This window comes from Brassica napus, chromosome C3, assembly GCF_020379485.1.
Source record: "Brassica napus cultivar Da-Ae chromosome C3, Da-Ae, whole genome shotgun sequence".
In the NCBI taxonomy this organism is placed as follows: domain Eukaryota; kingdom Viridiplantae; phylum Streptophyta; class Magnoliopsida; order Brassicales; family Brassicaceae; genus Brassica; species Brassica napus.
In genome coordinates this window covers 10,942,810-10,959,594 of record NC_063446.1, presented here as the reverse complement: position 1 = coordinate 10,959,594, position 16,785 = coordinate 10,942,810, and the positions used below count along the sequence as shown (strand labels likewise).

The 16,785-nt window shown below is 34.3% G+C and overlaps 3 protein-coding genes across 4 annotated transcripts; 1 reads left to right on the top strand and 2 right to left on the bottom strand.

The window, feature by feature from the left end:
* Positions 1–5,273: 5,273 nt before the first annotated feature.
* LOC106406493 (RNA polymerase I-specific transcription initiation factor RRN3-like) lies at positions 5,274–8,938 on the top strand. Its single transcript, XM_013847172.3, has 16 exons — positions 5,274–5,398; positions 5,707–5,872; positions 5,969–6,052; positions 6,150–6,221; positions 6,290–6,361; positions 6,455–6,691; positions 6,776–6,886; positions 6,969–7,061; positions 7,135–7,254; positions 7,353–7,421; positions 7,527–7,633; positions 7,737–7,820; positions 7,900–7,987; positions 8,085–8,198; positions 8,312–8,496; positions 8,589–8,938. Exons 2-16 carry the CDS (start codon positions 5,756–5,758, stop codon positions 8,845–8,847), a joined length of 1,812 nt encoding a protein of 603 aa, XP_013702626.1. The 5' UTR covers positions 5,274–5,398; positions 5,707–5,755; the 3' UTR covers positions 8,848–8,938.
* Positions 8,891–10,620, bottom strand: LOC106406494 (probable protein phosphatase 2C 28). Of its 2 annotated transcripts, none has more exons than XM_013847173.3 (7): positions 10,473–10,620; positions 10,294–10,338; positions 10,169–10,219; positions 9,815–10,105; positions 9,455–9,731; positions 9,214–9,368; positions 8,891–9,123 (listed from the first exon to the last, which is right to left on the bottom strand). In XM_013847173.3, exons 1-7 carry the CDS (start codon positions 10,488–10,490, stop codon positions 8,986–8,988), a joined length of 975 nt encoding a protein of 324 aa, XP_013702627.1. In that variant the 5' UTR covers positions 10,491–10,620; the 3' UTR covers positions 8,891–8,985. The 2 variants fall into 2 exon arrangements, with proteins under 2 accessions (XP_013702627.1, XP_013702628.1); XM_013847174.3 differs by having other exon boundaries at positions 9,815–10,099.
* Positions 10,621–10,771: 151 nt separating this feature from the next.
* Positions 10,772–14,209, bottom strand: LOC106406117 (WPP domain-associated protein-like). Its single transcript, XM_013846711.3, has 5 exons — positions 13,973–14,209; positions 11,594–13,766; positions 11,375–11,501; positions 11,154–11,255; positions 10,772–11,056 (listed from the first exon to the last, which is right to left on the bottom strand). The coding sequence occupies exons 2-5, from the start codon at positions 13,744–13,746 to the stop codon at positions 10,988–10,990; spliced, it is 2,451 nt and encodes an 816-aa protein (XP_013702165.1). The 5' UTR covers positions 13,747–13,766; positions 13,973–14,209; the 3' UTR covers positions 10,772–10,987.
* Between the last annotated feature and the right edge of the window lie 2,576 nt (positions 14,210–16,785).

The following is a 16,785-nucleotide window of genomic DNA, read 5'->3' as shown; positions in this document are numbered from 1 at the left end:
ACAGAGAGAGAAATCATTGGAAAGATGTCATGGTCAGAATTTTTTCACTGGTAAAAACTCTTGCTAAACAAAATTTAGCATTCTGTGGGGGAAACGAAAAGCTAAGAGTAGATGGCAATGGAAATTTTTTAAGCTTTATTGATTCAATGGCTGAGTGGGATCCGATAATGAGAGAACATGTTAAGACGGTTTGAAGATGGGGAATCTTGTTATCACTATCTCAGCAACAGAATTCGGAATGAGTTGATAGCAACGATGGCTGATGAGATCAAAGGTATTATCATAAAAAATATTCGAAGTGCAAAAATTTTTTCAGTCAATGTTGATTGTACTCGAGGTATAAGTCATCATGAACAAATGACTCTTATCCTTCGATGTGTTGATGTTTCAGCAGCTTCAGCTAAGATAGAAGATTTTTTTCTCACATTCTTGATAGTTAACGATACATCCGGAGAAGGGCTTTTCCGTGAGATTCAGAATGTTTTGGTTTCTCTTGATTTAGATATTGATGATGTGAGGGGACAAGGATATGATAATGGATCCAATAGGAAGGGAAAACATAAAGGAGTACAAAAAAGATTCCTTGATGTTAATCCGCGTGCACTTTATACGCCATGTGGTTGTCACAGTCTTAATCTTGCTCTTTGTGATATGGCAAACACTTCTGAAAAAGCCATTTCATTTTTTGGGATAATCCAGCGTATTTATAATGTCTTCGCATCTTCAACAAAGCGGTGGAAAGTTTTAGAAGATAAGGTGGGAGGTTTGACATTGAAATCTTTATCACATACTAGGTGGGAAAGTCATGTTAATTGTGTTAAGGCAATTAGATTTCAAGCTCCAAAGATAAGAGATGCTTTAATTTATATAGCAGAGACTACTGATGATCCGAGTACACAAAGCACTGTTGAGTGTCTTGTTACAAGCGAGACACATGGGATTGGAAATTGTGAATTCTTGTTGTCTATGGTGATTTGGTACAAACTTTTATTTGCTGTTAACATGGTAAGCAAGAGTTTGCAGTCAAAAGACATGAATATTGAAGTTGTTGTTTCTCAGTTGAAAGGACTTGTTTCTTTTTTCGAAATTATAGAGAAACAGGCTTTGAGAGTGCAAAATCTGATGTTAAACAGATTGCAGAAGCTATGGAGATTGAAGCCATATTCCCATCAAAGAAAAAGTGTGTCATCAAAAGAAAAAAGTTTTTTTTTATGAGGAATCAGAGTTAGTTGATGATCAGTCTATAGATTTATCTCCAGAAGAGAGCTTCAGAATTTCTTATTTCCTTGAAGTCATGAATCGAGCTATTTATTCTCTTGAAACAAGGTTTGAGCAATCTCAGAAGTATGAACAAACATTTGGTTTTTTGTTTGAGTTGGAGAAACTGAAATCAACAAGTGAAGATAGTTTGATGGTATCGTGTACCAATTTTGAAGCTGCTTTAAAGTATGGAAATCATTATGATGTTATTGCGGATGATTTGTGTTTTGAACTACTGGTTCTAAAAGAGGCTTTGCCACAAGATTGCAAGAGACCTCTTGAAGTTTTGAACTTCTTAAAAGGAAGAGAAGTGTGTTATCCAAACTCATGGATTGCTTACCAAATATTATTGACGATTCCGGTTTCAGTCGCCACTGCCGAAAGAAGCTTTTCCAAGCTAAAGTTAATAAAGTCTTATTTACGATCAACCATATCACAAGAAAAGCTAAATGGCTTAGCAATCATATCTATAGAAAGAGATTTACTTAGGAACCTAGATTATGAAACTTTGGTGAAAGAAATTATTGAAAAAGAAGGACCAAAAATTATGTCTTAGTATTTTCAAGTTATTGTTTTAGTTTTTTTTTTTTTATGTTTTCAAATATATATTATACTTTTGACAGGAAATTTTTTTTATAAGAAGCCCCATTTTTATACTCGCCCCAAGCTCTACGGCACTGTTGATACGGACAAGGTCAGTAATAAATCTTCTAGAGGGGCTATATTGAATCTGGACCGTTGGTTTTGGAGAGATTAGCCTTTGATCTCGGAGAAGACTTTAAAAAGCCAACGAGTTTCGTTGAATTTCAAAATTATTCAAACCAACGGTTGTGCCAGGTTGTTTCTCTTTTCATAGAAGGTTAGCTGTATGTTTTTCCACACTTATGATGATTCCAAAAATTGCACGTTGAAAAGCACACTAATGGTTTTGATTTTTTTTTTCCGAAATTTAAATTTCATTTACTATATAGGAACTTAGCTAGGCAAACTAATTGTCACACATTCTTTTTATATTTGGATGGATCCATCAAAGACTATTATGAGAATATTTGGACATACTATCACATTCTAGACTCAAGTGCATGTTAGTTGAGCCTAACTTAATTCATACTCCTTTTGTAAGTATACGTACATACTTTTAGCCGGTAGAATAGTATTCTTAGGTGTGCTTAGAAAAGATGCATATCTTCCTCATATATATATTGTCATTGAAATTCTAGAATCATTGGTCAATATAGATAATGTGTTATCCTCTAAAGTTAACAGCTAGTAATGTGTGAAAAGCCCTATCGGCCACACATGTCTTTGGGAGACACATCTACGTACAAGTTAGTCAACAATTTAATCAGTGATTTCGATTGAGCCCTATATGTTATGTAATGGGTAAAAGAATGTAAGTTTTTCTTTATTGTGAGTTGAGTGCTGTTGAATGCATGTGTAAATTGTAATGTCTCTAATGTGTTTAACGTTACTTAACCGCATCAGCGATGTTCCGTGGCAAAATGAGCAATAAAAAGTGGACAAACAGATGATCAATAATGTCTAGAATAAAAACTCGTTATACTTTGACTGAATGGATCCCGAACAATGTCAAGTCTAGTGTTTGTGACGTTCCTCCAAGGGTGTCTAAGTGGCATCCACTTTTGTTGGTAACTCGACTTCGAGAGGGGTTTAGTCGGCCGGACGAGTGAGTAGCTCATGGCTATGTTAAGGAATAGATGAGATGGAGTTTACTGTAGAAGAGAACAACATGAACGACTTTGTGGTTGAGTATCAGCAGTACCAAGATGCTACACTGTAGCAGCTACAGTGAATGACTAGTTTATAGTTTTCCGTCTGCAATCTTAACTAGAGAACTAGATTTGGACCCGCACAACGGTGCGGGTATAAATTTTCATGTTTATATATATTTTACATAATTGGAATATATTTTTTAAGTTACTTATATATTTAAATGTTTATATATAATTATTTTAAATATAACAATTTGATAGTTTTCATGTCTGTAAATTAATTGATTATTTCAAATCATCACATATATTTGGTATGTTTTAATATATATTTTTTGAAGTTATTTTTATTCAATTATTATGATCCTGAACCGTTATTCAAAGCGCTATATTTTTTTTATCAATATTTCTTCTATGTTTATTCATTTAAGATAATAACTATATATATAAAAAAAAGTTTAAGATAAGTTTATTTTATACATGAATTATCTAATTTACTAATGTTAACCCGTTCTACCAACATATTATATTTCTAGCATAAATTTTTAATGGTTGTGAAAATAAAATATATTAATTTATCAGTTTAAAATAATTTTACCATCTTCTCTATTAAAAGAGAAGTACCATTTTTATCTACTACAAAATAGTCATACTAGAAGTCTAGGTCATATATTCAAATAATTTTTTTATTGTTTACATTAGTTTATTTAATGTATAACATTTCTAAATAATTATAAGGATATTAATAACAAATCCATTTTAACTATAAATTTAAATTTTAGTTTTAGGAATAACAAAATCTGTTGAGAAAAAATCTAACAAAATCTTCTTAAAAATTTAAATTTTCTTTGAATTAATGCACCGATTAATTTCGAAATTAGTAATATAATATTATTATAAATTAATTTTAATTAAATTTTTATTATAAACAAAATAATGAAATTATATGCGAATTTTATAAATTTTATAAGTATATTCTACATTATATTAAAATAGAAGTAATTAATGAATTACATATTAAAATTATGTTGAATTGGTAAACCAATATATTTTGAAAAATACTTTCATTAAGATAAATAAATAAAATATCATTCACCGTGTAAAGTGACTAAAATATCATTCACCTTTTAAAATGATTAATATTCATAAATTAAGTAATAATTTTTACAAAAAATAAAATTGTTAACATATGTTAAATTTTAATATTTAGAACTATATATCATCTATTAAGTTATTTTTAAAATGACAGCAATATATTATCATAAATTATTATATACAAAATAATATAAAATTTTATATCTATAAATGAAATGTTACCCGCACGGATGTGCGGGTTAGAATCTAGTATTTAATTAAATACAATATTTTATTTTAAAATGATAGATATAACTATAAAATAGTAAAATTTGATATAATTTTTTCATTTTATAAAAGATAACTGAGTATATATATTAATGTATAATAACATTAATTTCATTACTAATTACAAAATTAGTGAAAATATTTATATACAATTTTTGATAATTAAGATATTGTTATAATGTTTTTCAACACATTTGTTAAAAAAATTAAATATATATATTTATATTTTAAACTAAAAGATATCAAATTATATTATGATTTAAGTAGTTAAAAGATTATATATTAGCATTAAGGAAATACATTTAATAAAAAATTAAATGATGATCCAAATAAAAATATCACTCATGAATCAAGGTGAGTTTGTTAACCAATCCGGATTTTTAGGAGTCGATGTTATATTAGGAATGATATATTACTAATCAATATTATTAGTAATAAATGAATGATAACTGATTTCTAGTGATAGTCTATTTTTTTTAAAAAAAAATCACACATGAATCAAAGTTGTGACTTCTGTTTTAATATATAAGATTGCCAATTCTGAGTCGGTCCGTGTTTGTATTGGTGGTCTCTAGTATTAGCAGTTTAGTACACCTATAGGCAGTCCATTACTCTTTGATATATGGTTTCCAAATTCTTCTTTACATTATTACTGCATATTATTATCTCAGACTTAATGGATTCTTGAAAAGAAGAGTCATGTGTGGATACTGAAAATAGTTCTGCCCTATTATCTACAAATCAATACTCAACAAAGAAAGTTTGAAAGACTTTAATTAGTAAACAATAAAAAGATGTTGATTCAGCACCCGAGATGGCTAGGGTTTTCTCTGAATTTCTAAGAAACCAATTCCCGAAATGTGCAGAGGCTTAAAAATACAAGGACTTAATGAAGAAATAGAAGTAATAAAAAAAAAACAGGGGCATTTCGGTAAATTTAAGAGTTCAGTTATAAGGGTTTGTTAGCGGAGTGAGGCAAATCTGTCTCTTCCCCAGCCTCCCCTCTCTCTCGGTGAAGCAAGAGCTACTTCAATTATTAAACCCTGGTCAGTTCCTTAAACCCTTTGCGTCTTTATGATGTTTTGTTGTCGGAAAAGCTAATATCAGTGGAGATTTTACGTTTCTCTTTCTGAGAATTTAGTAAAGCTGAAACCTTTCTTTAGTCTAATTGATTCTCTTATAGGTTTTGTTCTATCAATTTGGCTTTCTCGTGGTTTAAGTTCGAATTCGACTCTTCCTGATTAGTGAAGAAGTTGAGAAGCTTATCTTTTCCATAAAGTTCCGATCTTTCCCCTTTGTTTAGAGTCTTGCTCTAGTGTTGCATTTTGATTAAGAGTGTATTATTCTTGAGTAGTCGTCTTGAAGAAGTAGCAGCACCAATTACATAAAAGTACACAAAGACGATGGGAGCATCGGAGGCTCTAACTGATCCGTCAAGCTTATATAATGTGGGCAACAATGATTTGTCTGATACTGAAACCGTGCTTAACGTGAGAAACGCCCTTGCATCTGTTCAGAATGTGAGTCTCGCTTCTCTCTCATGTGCTTAGGTGTTTGCTTGATGCTATTTTGTGTGTTTAATGCTTTCTGATTATTCCTTTTGGTTATATTGTCAGGGGGAATCAGACCTTTACGATCAGTTTGTTGAAACTATTCAGATCAACAATAGATCTGATGATGCTCTTGGGGCACAGCTTGATGTCTGTCCTTTCTCTTTTTTTTTTTTCTACCACAAATCAATTATTATTATTATTATTTTTATTCCCTTCTCCCTCAATTCTCTTGTGTGTTTGGCAGGCACTCTTGAAAGCTTTATCAGGCTCTGTGGCTTGCATAGATGTCAATCACCATCGAAGGATTCTCTCTGGGGTAAAATTTTCTATTGCTTTACAGTTGCTTCTACCTTGGATTTGATCTCAATTATATTGTGTTTACAGATATTTGGAATGTCATTGTGGGATCACAAACCTCATGTAATGGATGCATTGGTGGACCTAATCATATCACTGGTACACAAACTCAACAACCATTCACTCTCATGCTGACTACTATTTAAATCTTAGATGAGGAGCTAGAGAGTTTTTTTTTTGTTTTCATCATAGGCTGCCACTAGTGGAAAGTATCTGGACAATTGTCTGAATATGCTCATAAGACACTTCGTTCCACCGCCTTGGGTAATTGATAGACTTTGGCAAAACCGTGTAATCGTCCAGAAGCAAGACGTTCTTTCTCGGGTTCATGGAGCTCTTCTGAAGATCTCTCTTTTGGTCCCTCTTGCTCCCTCGAGACTATTGCCCATGCTCGCTCAACAACTGCCCAAAATAAACAAAAAGGACCAGGTGGGTCTTTCTTTTTTTATTTTGGGGTAAATTTAGCTCATGCTGCCGATAAACTTACTAGAAACTATTTTTACCGTCTTGCAGGTGGTGGTGATCTATGTGGAGAACTTATTAAAGTTGGAGAATAGCTCAATCGGGCAAGTTGGTGGTGGCATGATTTTTATGATGGTGATGGAGAGGCTGCGAGATTTGGATGTAAGTATAGTTTATATGTTTTATACAAATAACGTCGTTAAGTAACTTGGTAAGTGATTGATATGCTGGTGTGTCCTTTTAGTTGGAGATTGATTGGGATGATATTCTACAAGATGATTCTAACAGAGGCATGTTTGATATGGAACTTGAAGATGCTATGAATGAAGGAGACGAGGTAGGCTGAGTGTTTGTTTTGTCTGTATATTTTTGGCGTTTGGACTGACAGTTTGGACTTTTGTATGTTGCAGCTTCCAGTGGGGTCTCTAAATCAGGATACATCGCGTGGAAAGATAGAGTCTTTGGACAAATTGATGGTCGCATGTTTTGATCATCTTGAATCGTGTAATCTTCACGGTCGTTTGGATCAGGTATGGCACCAAATGATACCTCGTTTTGATATATCTATGCTTTCCTTCATGTGCTTATGAATCTTCTTTGCTGGTTTGTTTTAAATGGTATGACTTAGGTGTTTGAAAAGCTCTTTGACTCATTTGAGAACTTCATTCTGAATACATACAAATCAAAAGTTTCGCAGGTAGGCCACATGGCTATATCATTTAGATTCTAGCAACTGTGGTTACACGGTCCACTTGAGATCGATGTATCATGTTTTTAGACTCACTTTTTCTTTCGTCTGCAGTTTCTGATGTTCTATGCATGTTCACTGGATCCTGAAAATTGTGGTGTGAAATTTGGAAGTAAGCTATTAGACATTTTTCTCTCCAGCAACAAGCCTCGACCTACTAGGCAAGTTTCACTTTGGTCAAAACTCTCTCATTCTCTGCATGATACTATCTTTTATTGTTCTAAAATGAACTTGGTTTTGTTTTTGTTTTTGTTTCTCCCCCAGGATGAGTGCAGTGGCTTATCTAGCTAGCTACTTGGCTCGTGGAAAGTTTTTACCTGTTTCCTATGTGGCTACCATGTTAAAAAGGTTTAAATTTACTTAAAATTGTTACCTCAAACATAAACGTTTGATCTTTTTGTTGTTTCTTACTGTCTAAAATTTATAGGTTGGTAGATGAGTGTGCGGATTACTGTAGAATTTGCAATGATGATATAAGGCCTGAAGCACATCAGCTTTTATACTCAGGATGCCAGGTCTATATTGCATTCAACCTCAAGCTCCCTCCAGTCATAAAATTTTACATTCAGAACGTTATCTAATCCTCCATAATATTATGTTCTGTGAACACAGGCTATCATGTATGTGCTCTGCTTCCGGATGAGATCCATCTTAGATGTTCCTCGCTTTCGGTCCGAGCTTATACCATTGGAGTCAATTTTAATGCACAGACTAAACCCATTGATGGTGAGCTGTATAATCTGATCACGTCTGTTTTTTTTTTCACTTAAGCTAAACTGTCGTTTGAAACTGTTCCAAAGCATAATAAGATTTGCAACCAAATTGTGTTATGAGAATAGGTATGCCTGCCATCCGTAGTGGCAGAGTTCCTTAGACAAGCTAAAGCAGGTGGCCTGTTCGTAGTCTCAGACTCCTTCATCTTCGAAGATCTACTTGAGTCTGAGCTTTCCCGTGCTTTTGGCGGGTGTGAGAGGCTTGATACATTCTTCCCCTTTGACCCTTGCTTGCTGAAAAGCTCTAACAGGTTCACTTTCTTTGAACACTTGCTCTAATACATTTTTTTTTGTTTCGTGCTCTTTTTGACTTTTTTTTGTACCTTCTTGGTTATTCTTGAAGCAATATCTCCGGGAATTTCATCTACTGGTCGATGGTTAGACCGACCTATGACAAAGATGATGATGAGGAGGAGGACGATGCTGAGATAATTGTGAATGGGGATGAGGAGAGTGATGAAGAGGACGAGGGTGATCTTGACTACGCCTTGAACAAGATGTCCATAACGCCTAAGCACTCTTTCAAGAACAAGATGGAAAGAGAGAGACTTGTGAAAATGCCTTCCATGATCAGACCTTCTACTAGTCCTGAATCCCTTTAAGCTTGTTGGGAAGGTCTTATTAAGCATTTTTCCGTAAGCAATATCGACTTGAAAACTTTTTAATATATGGAAACAGTGCTTGTTCTTGATAGTAACATATGCTTAAACTCAGAAGACTTGGACCCTGTGGGTTTTAAACTAGTTGAAGAAAACAACAACACAAGAGATATCATCTTTACTTCCTCTAGCCAACGCTTCATCGACTAATGCCTTCGCAGCTTTCTCTGCGTTCCTAACCTCTTTGATCTCATCCCATGCCTCTTCATTCGACATCACCTGAACAACAAACAAACCCATCAAGATTCAGTCACCAATTAACAAATAGCTTTTCATAATGAAAACAGCTACTCAATATACTATATAAACCTTCCAGAGTCCATCGCTTGCCAAGATCAAGAACTTTGTGTCACCATGGATCTGAACAATCTCTATGTCAGGCCTCACACTAATATGTTCTTTAAGACGTCCATCTCCAAACGCACGTGTCATCGCTAGTTGTCCATCGACTCTTGGAACATTACCTAATCATAATAACATAGCTACGTGGTATACTAGATGTATAGATGGTATATCAATACATAACCAAAGATAAAGAGTGAAGAAGGACCTGGCTTTGTGGAGATGAAGCCACCTTTCCTTTCTACAAGGTCTCTCTCTTTCTCAGGTTCATGATCAACCGTAAGTTGTTTGACAACATCACTCTCACGACACAAGATTGCTCTTGAATCTCCAACGTTTGCAACCACAAGTTTCTTCCCGTCAACGACTATAGCCGTCACAGCCGTGGAGCCACCTCGTGAACCAACCACACTACTCAGAATGTAGTCGTCCGTAAGTTTATACGCTCTCTTGATTGCCTTCTTAGGTTTTTTCCAAAAATCCGGCTTAAAAAAACATAAACATAGTCAGTCTTAAAAAGTTCAGTGAGAATATTAATTGAATAGTTTTGGCTTTTTGTTAATGAAACCTGACTCAAGATGTTATCAAAAAGATGGCTCTGCAAGTAATCTGCAACATTACGGCCTGAGTGTCCATCGAATATGGCGTATAACCCAAGCTTGTGGCCTTTGACTGTTTTTGTATCGGCCACGATGTAATCTTCCATGCCATGACCCATTTGGCCTTTTACTAGATGGTATCCATGACCAAACCCACGTCTACAATATTTTGCATCTTCTTCCTCATCATCGTCTTCATTACCATCATCATGAGGTATTTCTTCTTCTTCTTCACGTAAGTGATCTTCTTCTTCCTGGTTCTATATACAAGTAGAGACTTTCATCAAGTCAAAGAGAACAAAAAAGATGAAGAGATGTGATACCTGGAGTACTTTCGCAGCATTCCTGAGATCTCCACTTGCTGCTCTTCGCTTCTGTGTAAAGAAGAGAGTTACCATAAGTTCTTACGTAATAAAACGTTCCAAAATCATCATTCATGTATATATACCTTGACTGGATGCATAAGTATTTCCTCGGGACTGTAAGTTGAGTTCTGCAGTAGTTATCAAGAACATCACTATCTTACTCATAAACTAAGTTTTTGCTTGAACAACACGAAAATGGCACCAATACGAACATGTAAAATGAGAGAATAAAAGAAAACAAAACAATGAAGAAATAAAGAACCTTGGTGGTATCCTTCATTGTTGGATCTCAGCTTTGCTCTGCTGTGTCTATGACAAAGAGTAAAGAAGGCTACTGAAGTGTTGATGTTTTAAATAGTAAACACTGCAAGCTTTTTGGAGCGGTGATGTGATGCTTACATCGACACGTCGGCTCCACAAGTCATGCCTTCATTTTGCCAACATGTCTGCAGCCGCAAACTGTGTTTCTTAGTTGTGTCAAGAAGAGTTACCGACCAGAACCTTTGGTAGGCACTGTTTTAAGACTAGAGATTTGTTTTCTATACCAACAGTTTCTTGTTGTACGTCTACAATCCAATTGTATACTTAGATTAAAAGTATCCAGTGGTCCAACATCACATTCTGCAGTTGATATCACAAGTACATAACCAATAACCGTATCTACTTAACAAAAAAAAAAACTCGTAGGAACTAAACATAAACATCATCACATAAGCCTGACAGATCTGTACACCAAAAGAAGATAAATAAACTAGTGTGGAAAGAGGTTGTGCAGCATCAATCTGCTGGTGGTCTCTTTGCTTCTCCGCTAAGCTCTCTTCTAACAAGCTTCAAGATCTCAATGATCTGCAAAGCCATTCCGCATAATAAATATGTACTCTGATCATAAAAACCAATCTTAAATGGAAAAGGAGAGAAAATGTGTAGAGAGGAGTGCGCTTACGCCAGGGTAATGCTTTAGAACTGGAGAGTAATGATCTAGAGCTATATATATTTTCTCCAGAAGATCCAAGAGTGTTTCAACTTCATCTCCAAGAAGATCAACCTGTGATTCAACAACCATATATACATCAATGGTCTCTTCTCCTACTTTAAGAATATATGGAGGTTTCGAGCTACAAATTGTAGATGTTAATTACTGATATGGACGCAATCAAGACTTACCTCAGCCTCGGCCTTTTGGAGGTCACTTGACTTTTTCTCAAATCGTTGCTTGTACATCGATGCTTTCCCCTTGAGTTCATTGATTTGATGTGAAAGATCACACAGTTGACTGTGCATGTTTTTCAACCTAAGAGCCAAATCACAAAAGTTACCATCCATGGGATAAAGTACTTGCATATACATGTCTCAAAAAACGAAAGCAATGAGAGATAAGAGTACCTTGAATTCGTTTTCTGCGTCTTCTCTGCTACCAAACCCTCTAGAATATTGAATCCTTCCATGAATTTTTGAGGAACCAAGTCCAGAGAGAGAAACTGCTTTCTAAGTGACTCTTTCTCTGCTTTTGTCGCTGATAGCTTCTCCTCAGTTTTCCTTTTCTCATCTTTGGTTTCCTCCCAATTCTCTCTTATTAAATCTAGCTCTTCTCTCAGTTCGGATATCTTCCTCTCATAGCCTTCTATTTTCTCTAGCTCCCGTGCCGACATAACTCTTAATGCTTCGTTTTTCTCCTGAATCTTTATCTGTTGCTGTTCTGTCTGAGATTGCAGATCGTTAATCTGTTGAGAGACTACCTCAAGTTTCTCTCTCTCTGCAGCCAAGTTACTCTCAGCTGTTTGGACTAGACCCTCCTTCTCCTTGACGAGACACTCCAGCCGATGAATCTCCTCGTTCAGTCTTTCCTTGTCAACCATCTCTGATTTAAGAGCTTCTTCATTTTCTGTTACACGCAGGTTCAGCTCCACAATTTTCTTATCAGCTTCCTTCAAGGCTTCTTTGTATATTACAGCACTACACTCTTCCATTATCAATGACTCGGCGCAAGAATCTACAAAAGCATCCTTGCTTTCACAGTCGGCTTTACTCTCGAGATCTTTCAATATCAACTCATAACCTTCTCTCATCTTACTATGTTCCAAATCCGTTTCCTCTTTTGCACTTCTAATCTGTCCCAGAAACTCCGTCACAAAACACCTATAAACATCTTCAGCGATAGAAGCTTTAACATGAGAATCATCAGCCTCTAACTCTAGCTTTCGAATCAACTTCTGATGATCTGCCTCAACCTGAGAAAGCTGTGACATCTTCTCAGCAGCGTCTGACAGTGAATCTTTCAGTTGGCGATTTTCCAGTAGAAGAGGATCCAATCGGCTCTTAAACTCAGCATTGTTCTTTCCTTCAGACACCAACTTCTCATCTTCCACCAAAATCTTGTCCAATTTCGAGATGACAGATGGAATCTTCTTTTTCAACGCATCTAGCTCCTTTCCCTTCCCAACAAAAGAAAAAGAACCCCTTTCCTTCAAGTTCAAGTACTTTCGCTTAAAGGTAAAGCATTGCTCCGTCATCTCCTGTATCTCATAATCATGGTCCCTTTTCATTTGATTCATCTCGGTGTTAAAGTGATTGATCAACTCAATCGGTGTTAAGTGCTTCAAAGTGTCAAAGTTCTCGGGCACTGAGCCAACATCATGCTTACCGTTTGTGTCCAAAGCTGAGCTAAGGCTTGCCGACATCTTGCGGTGCAACTGCTCTACTCTCTTCCTGTCACCGACCTCCCCTGCCTCTATGTCTCCATTGTCATGATCAGAAAGAGCTTTACGAATGGTCTCTAACTCCTGGCGCAGACCAGTGATCTCTTTAATGTTCCCAAGTAACGAACTCTTGTTACCACCAGACTCAGCTTCTTTCTCCAACAACTTCAGTTGATACTCATCCATGAGACTCCGAACAAAAGTAGTCACCACTGCAGTCTCGATTCCTTTTTGAAAATCATGCTCCTGCTGCCACGAGGAGGGGAGCTCCGTTTCATTTTTACGCTTCAACACAGTCTCTAGAATGCTCTTCAAGGAATCAAGCATTTTATCTACAGTTTTGGACCCGATCTCATGCTGACCTGACGTATCATCCACGGTGGCGGCGCCTGCTTTATTGACGTGAACATACTTTCTCAAACTGGTGAGCTCTTCAACGAGCATCACCAACTGTTTTCTCGCTACATTTTTAAGACTGTTCAAAGAACCATCTGAAGTATCCAAAGACGCCTTATCACTGGAGGCTTCATTCTCTTCAGAACCCACATGGTACAGAGACAGCGTCTCCATAGCTCTTGACAGCTCAAGTTCTTTCTCAGCGATCTTCTCAGCAGCTTCAGCCTCGACAGCAGCAACAGTTGCCCTTAAAATCGTGTCGTTCACAACTCGTGAGATCATCAGCCCAATATTGACATCATCCCAGTAGGACTCAAAATCATCAAGAAAAGCAACATTCACATTCTCATTCTCTTTCACAACACCATTAACCTCGGCTGATAATCCGTCGTCACGAGACTCAGAACTACCATCCTCAACCATCACAAACTCTTCCACCTCCATTAAGGATATAAAATTTACTCCTAAGGGAAGAAAACAACAGTTTCCATTAGTATAAGAAACAATCAAATCAAAAACGCCTAAAGCTTCCAACTTTCTTAATCGAGACATTGATTCCAAGCAAAAAACGTAAATTTCCTACTTGATAAAGCGAACCCATCAACTGAATTGAGATTACAAATCTATAAGAAGGAACAAAAGAATCACTATTAAGGGATAAGCAGCTTACCTAGCTGAGAGTTTCTCCGGGGAAAGTGAAGTGGAAACTTCCTCCGAGAGAGCTTGCTACAGCTTCGATTTCAAGCGAGAGTCTTCTTCTCACAGCTTTTTAGGGTTTCCGAGGAAAACGCATAGAGAAAGGAGAAAGAGGGCTTACACGCTGAGCGGAGCGGGAGACTCGAGAAGGATGAGCACTTTACCAGCTCGCCTGTGTCATTTACGAAAATACCCCTCTGATTCTTGTCTTATGTCTGTTACCTTGTTGATATATTATACAACAGCGTATTTTTTTTTTTGTTAGACTATTTCCAACCACTTCTATTTTTTTTTCTCAAAAAGATAAGAATTTTTAAAGAGGGATAGAAATATTCTTTCATTTTATAGGATTACATTAAAAAATTTATTTTTCAAAAAGAGACATTTGAGAAAATATAATAATATGCTAGAAATACTCCTATGAAAGAAAAGTTTTAACAATTTTTTTTTGCCAATTGACCAATCTTGTTTTAGCATGCAAAATGTGGCATAAAAATGATAAGTATACGGTTCAAATGGGTCAGAGTCAACTCAATCCTACATGGATTGTATGTTTTGAGTTCGAATCAATCCATCTAATATTGTTTGTTTGGTTTAATATTTTGTATTGTTTTTTGAACCGAATATTTTGTATTGTTGATTCAAATATAGTACTTAAAATATTGTGACAAATAAGTTAATTGGTTGACTCGTATACAGTTATTTTATAAATTTCCAGAAATGATAAGGGTTTATTAACATGCATGTGTTATAAAATTTTTTGACAGATATTTGGTTAACCCATGAGTCGATTTCATAATCATTAAAGGTTCTTTAACTAATTCATAATCATTGTGGTCCAACCTTCCACCTAATCAAATAACTAAGGGTCAAAGTTAAGCCAATCCACCGGTTCATAACCTCTTTACTTTTAGTTTTAATTTGGTTGGTCTACTGATTTTCGTAGCTTGACTTTATGTTTGAACCACTTTTTTTTTTTTTTTTTTTTTTTTCTGAACCACTTTTTTTTTGTTTGTTAACATGTAATATTTTCCATTTCAATGTATTTTCATTTTATTTATTCAATTCGATCTTGGTAGTTATCATGCAATATGTTTTAGAAGAGTTTTTATTATCGTAGAATGTGATGTTAGCAATAGTGAAAACCAATATGAACAATCCATGCAAAATTTGTGGCTAGGAATAGCGCCACAACTTAAAAAAGGTGAAGTCCGACGCGGACAAAACATTTAGTTCGTTTGGTTGATTCTTTCCCTGATATGTGCTTATTTTCTTGTTTACAGCCATGTATGCATGAATCTCGGCATTTGCATGCCATAAGAAGGCCAAGAGGATGTGGGGGCCTGTTTCTCAATGCCAAGAATAAGAACGGAGACCGCAAGGAAGAGGCAACCTCGGATGAGAGAACACTTTTGAAGCAAGTTCCAGCATCGGGTCCTATAAATCAGCCATGGCTCCTAATGGTAGATTTTAGTAAAGCTCATGCACAACCACAAATCTAGTTTGTATTTTTTTGGGTGCAGTATTGTTTTTAGTGTTTTACAATGTCTATAGGTTGTTTGCTTGGACAGCTGGGTGTTGGCTTTGTTTTAGTAGTTACTAATCAATACTATTAAAACAAAATAACTTTTTATATACTTACAAATATTATAGGTTGGACCATAACATTCATTTAACTTTTTATTTTTTTTCTCCTATAACTAACTTAGTTATTATTAAATATATATGATATCTTACCTATAATTTTAATATTTCAATATATGATATCTAAAAAGATATTTTTAAGTATCTTTTCTAAGATTGCATTTTAATCATATCTTTTAATATATTTTTTATTTAAATATAAATTTAAATATAAATATACATTTATTTTTAATATTTACTTTTAAATTATAAAATTCATAACCAATATTAACTATAATTATAAATGAATATTAATTATTTTTTATTTATATAATAAGAAATTACATTCCTATAATATTTATATTCATAATTAAATTACTAAACCAATTAATAAATATAAAGTAAATTAATCAATTTATTAACTATTTTATACATTATATATTTAAATAATAATATATATTCATGAACTTTACAACATACTTCAATTTATTAAAACAAAATATTAAAGTAAGATATATAAACTAATAAATAATATCATATTTTAATATATATAATTAACTAGAATATTAATACAAACCAATATATTTAACAAGTATGTGACGGATTGAATGACATATAGTTAATTAATATAATAATAAAAAATAATCATGCGCTTTAAAGACGAACCGAATAACATATAGTTAATCAAATATATATATATATATATACATATTTGATAAAATAAATACTAATAGTTAACTACTATTAATATTTAATGATATGATAGAACATGTTATTGTTGATATTTTATATGAGTATAGTTTTACGGGTTATTCCAACAAACATGTAAAATATTTATCAAATATAAAACTAACTGAACAAAACATAAACCACATTTTAAGCTAGGTTTCGTTCATGTATCCTTATTTTAACTTTTGTTTCTAATTTATCTCACATCATAGGTTCCATTCTGAAAAATTTGTAAATACAGATCGGGTTCGGATATAACACATCGGTTTGGTTCTAATTTGTATCACGTCCTAAAACCTAAAATTTAAATACTTATTTTTAGATATCACTGAAAATAAATATATTATTAAATATTTGAAATACATATTTATGCATCAAATATTTATATTTGTGATTAATTTATTTTTAATCAGAAGATATGACTTCTTTTACGTG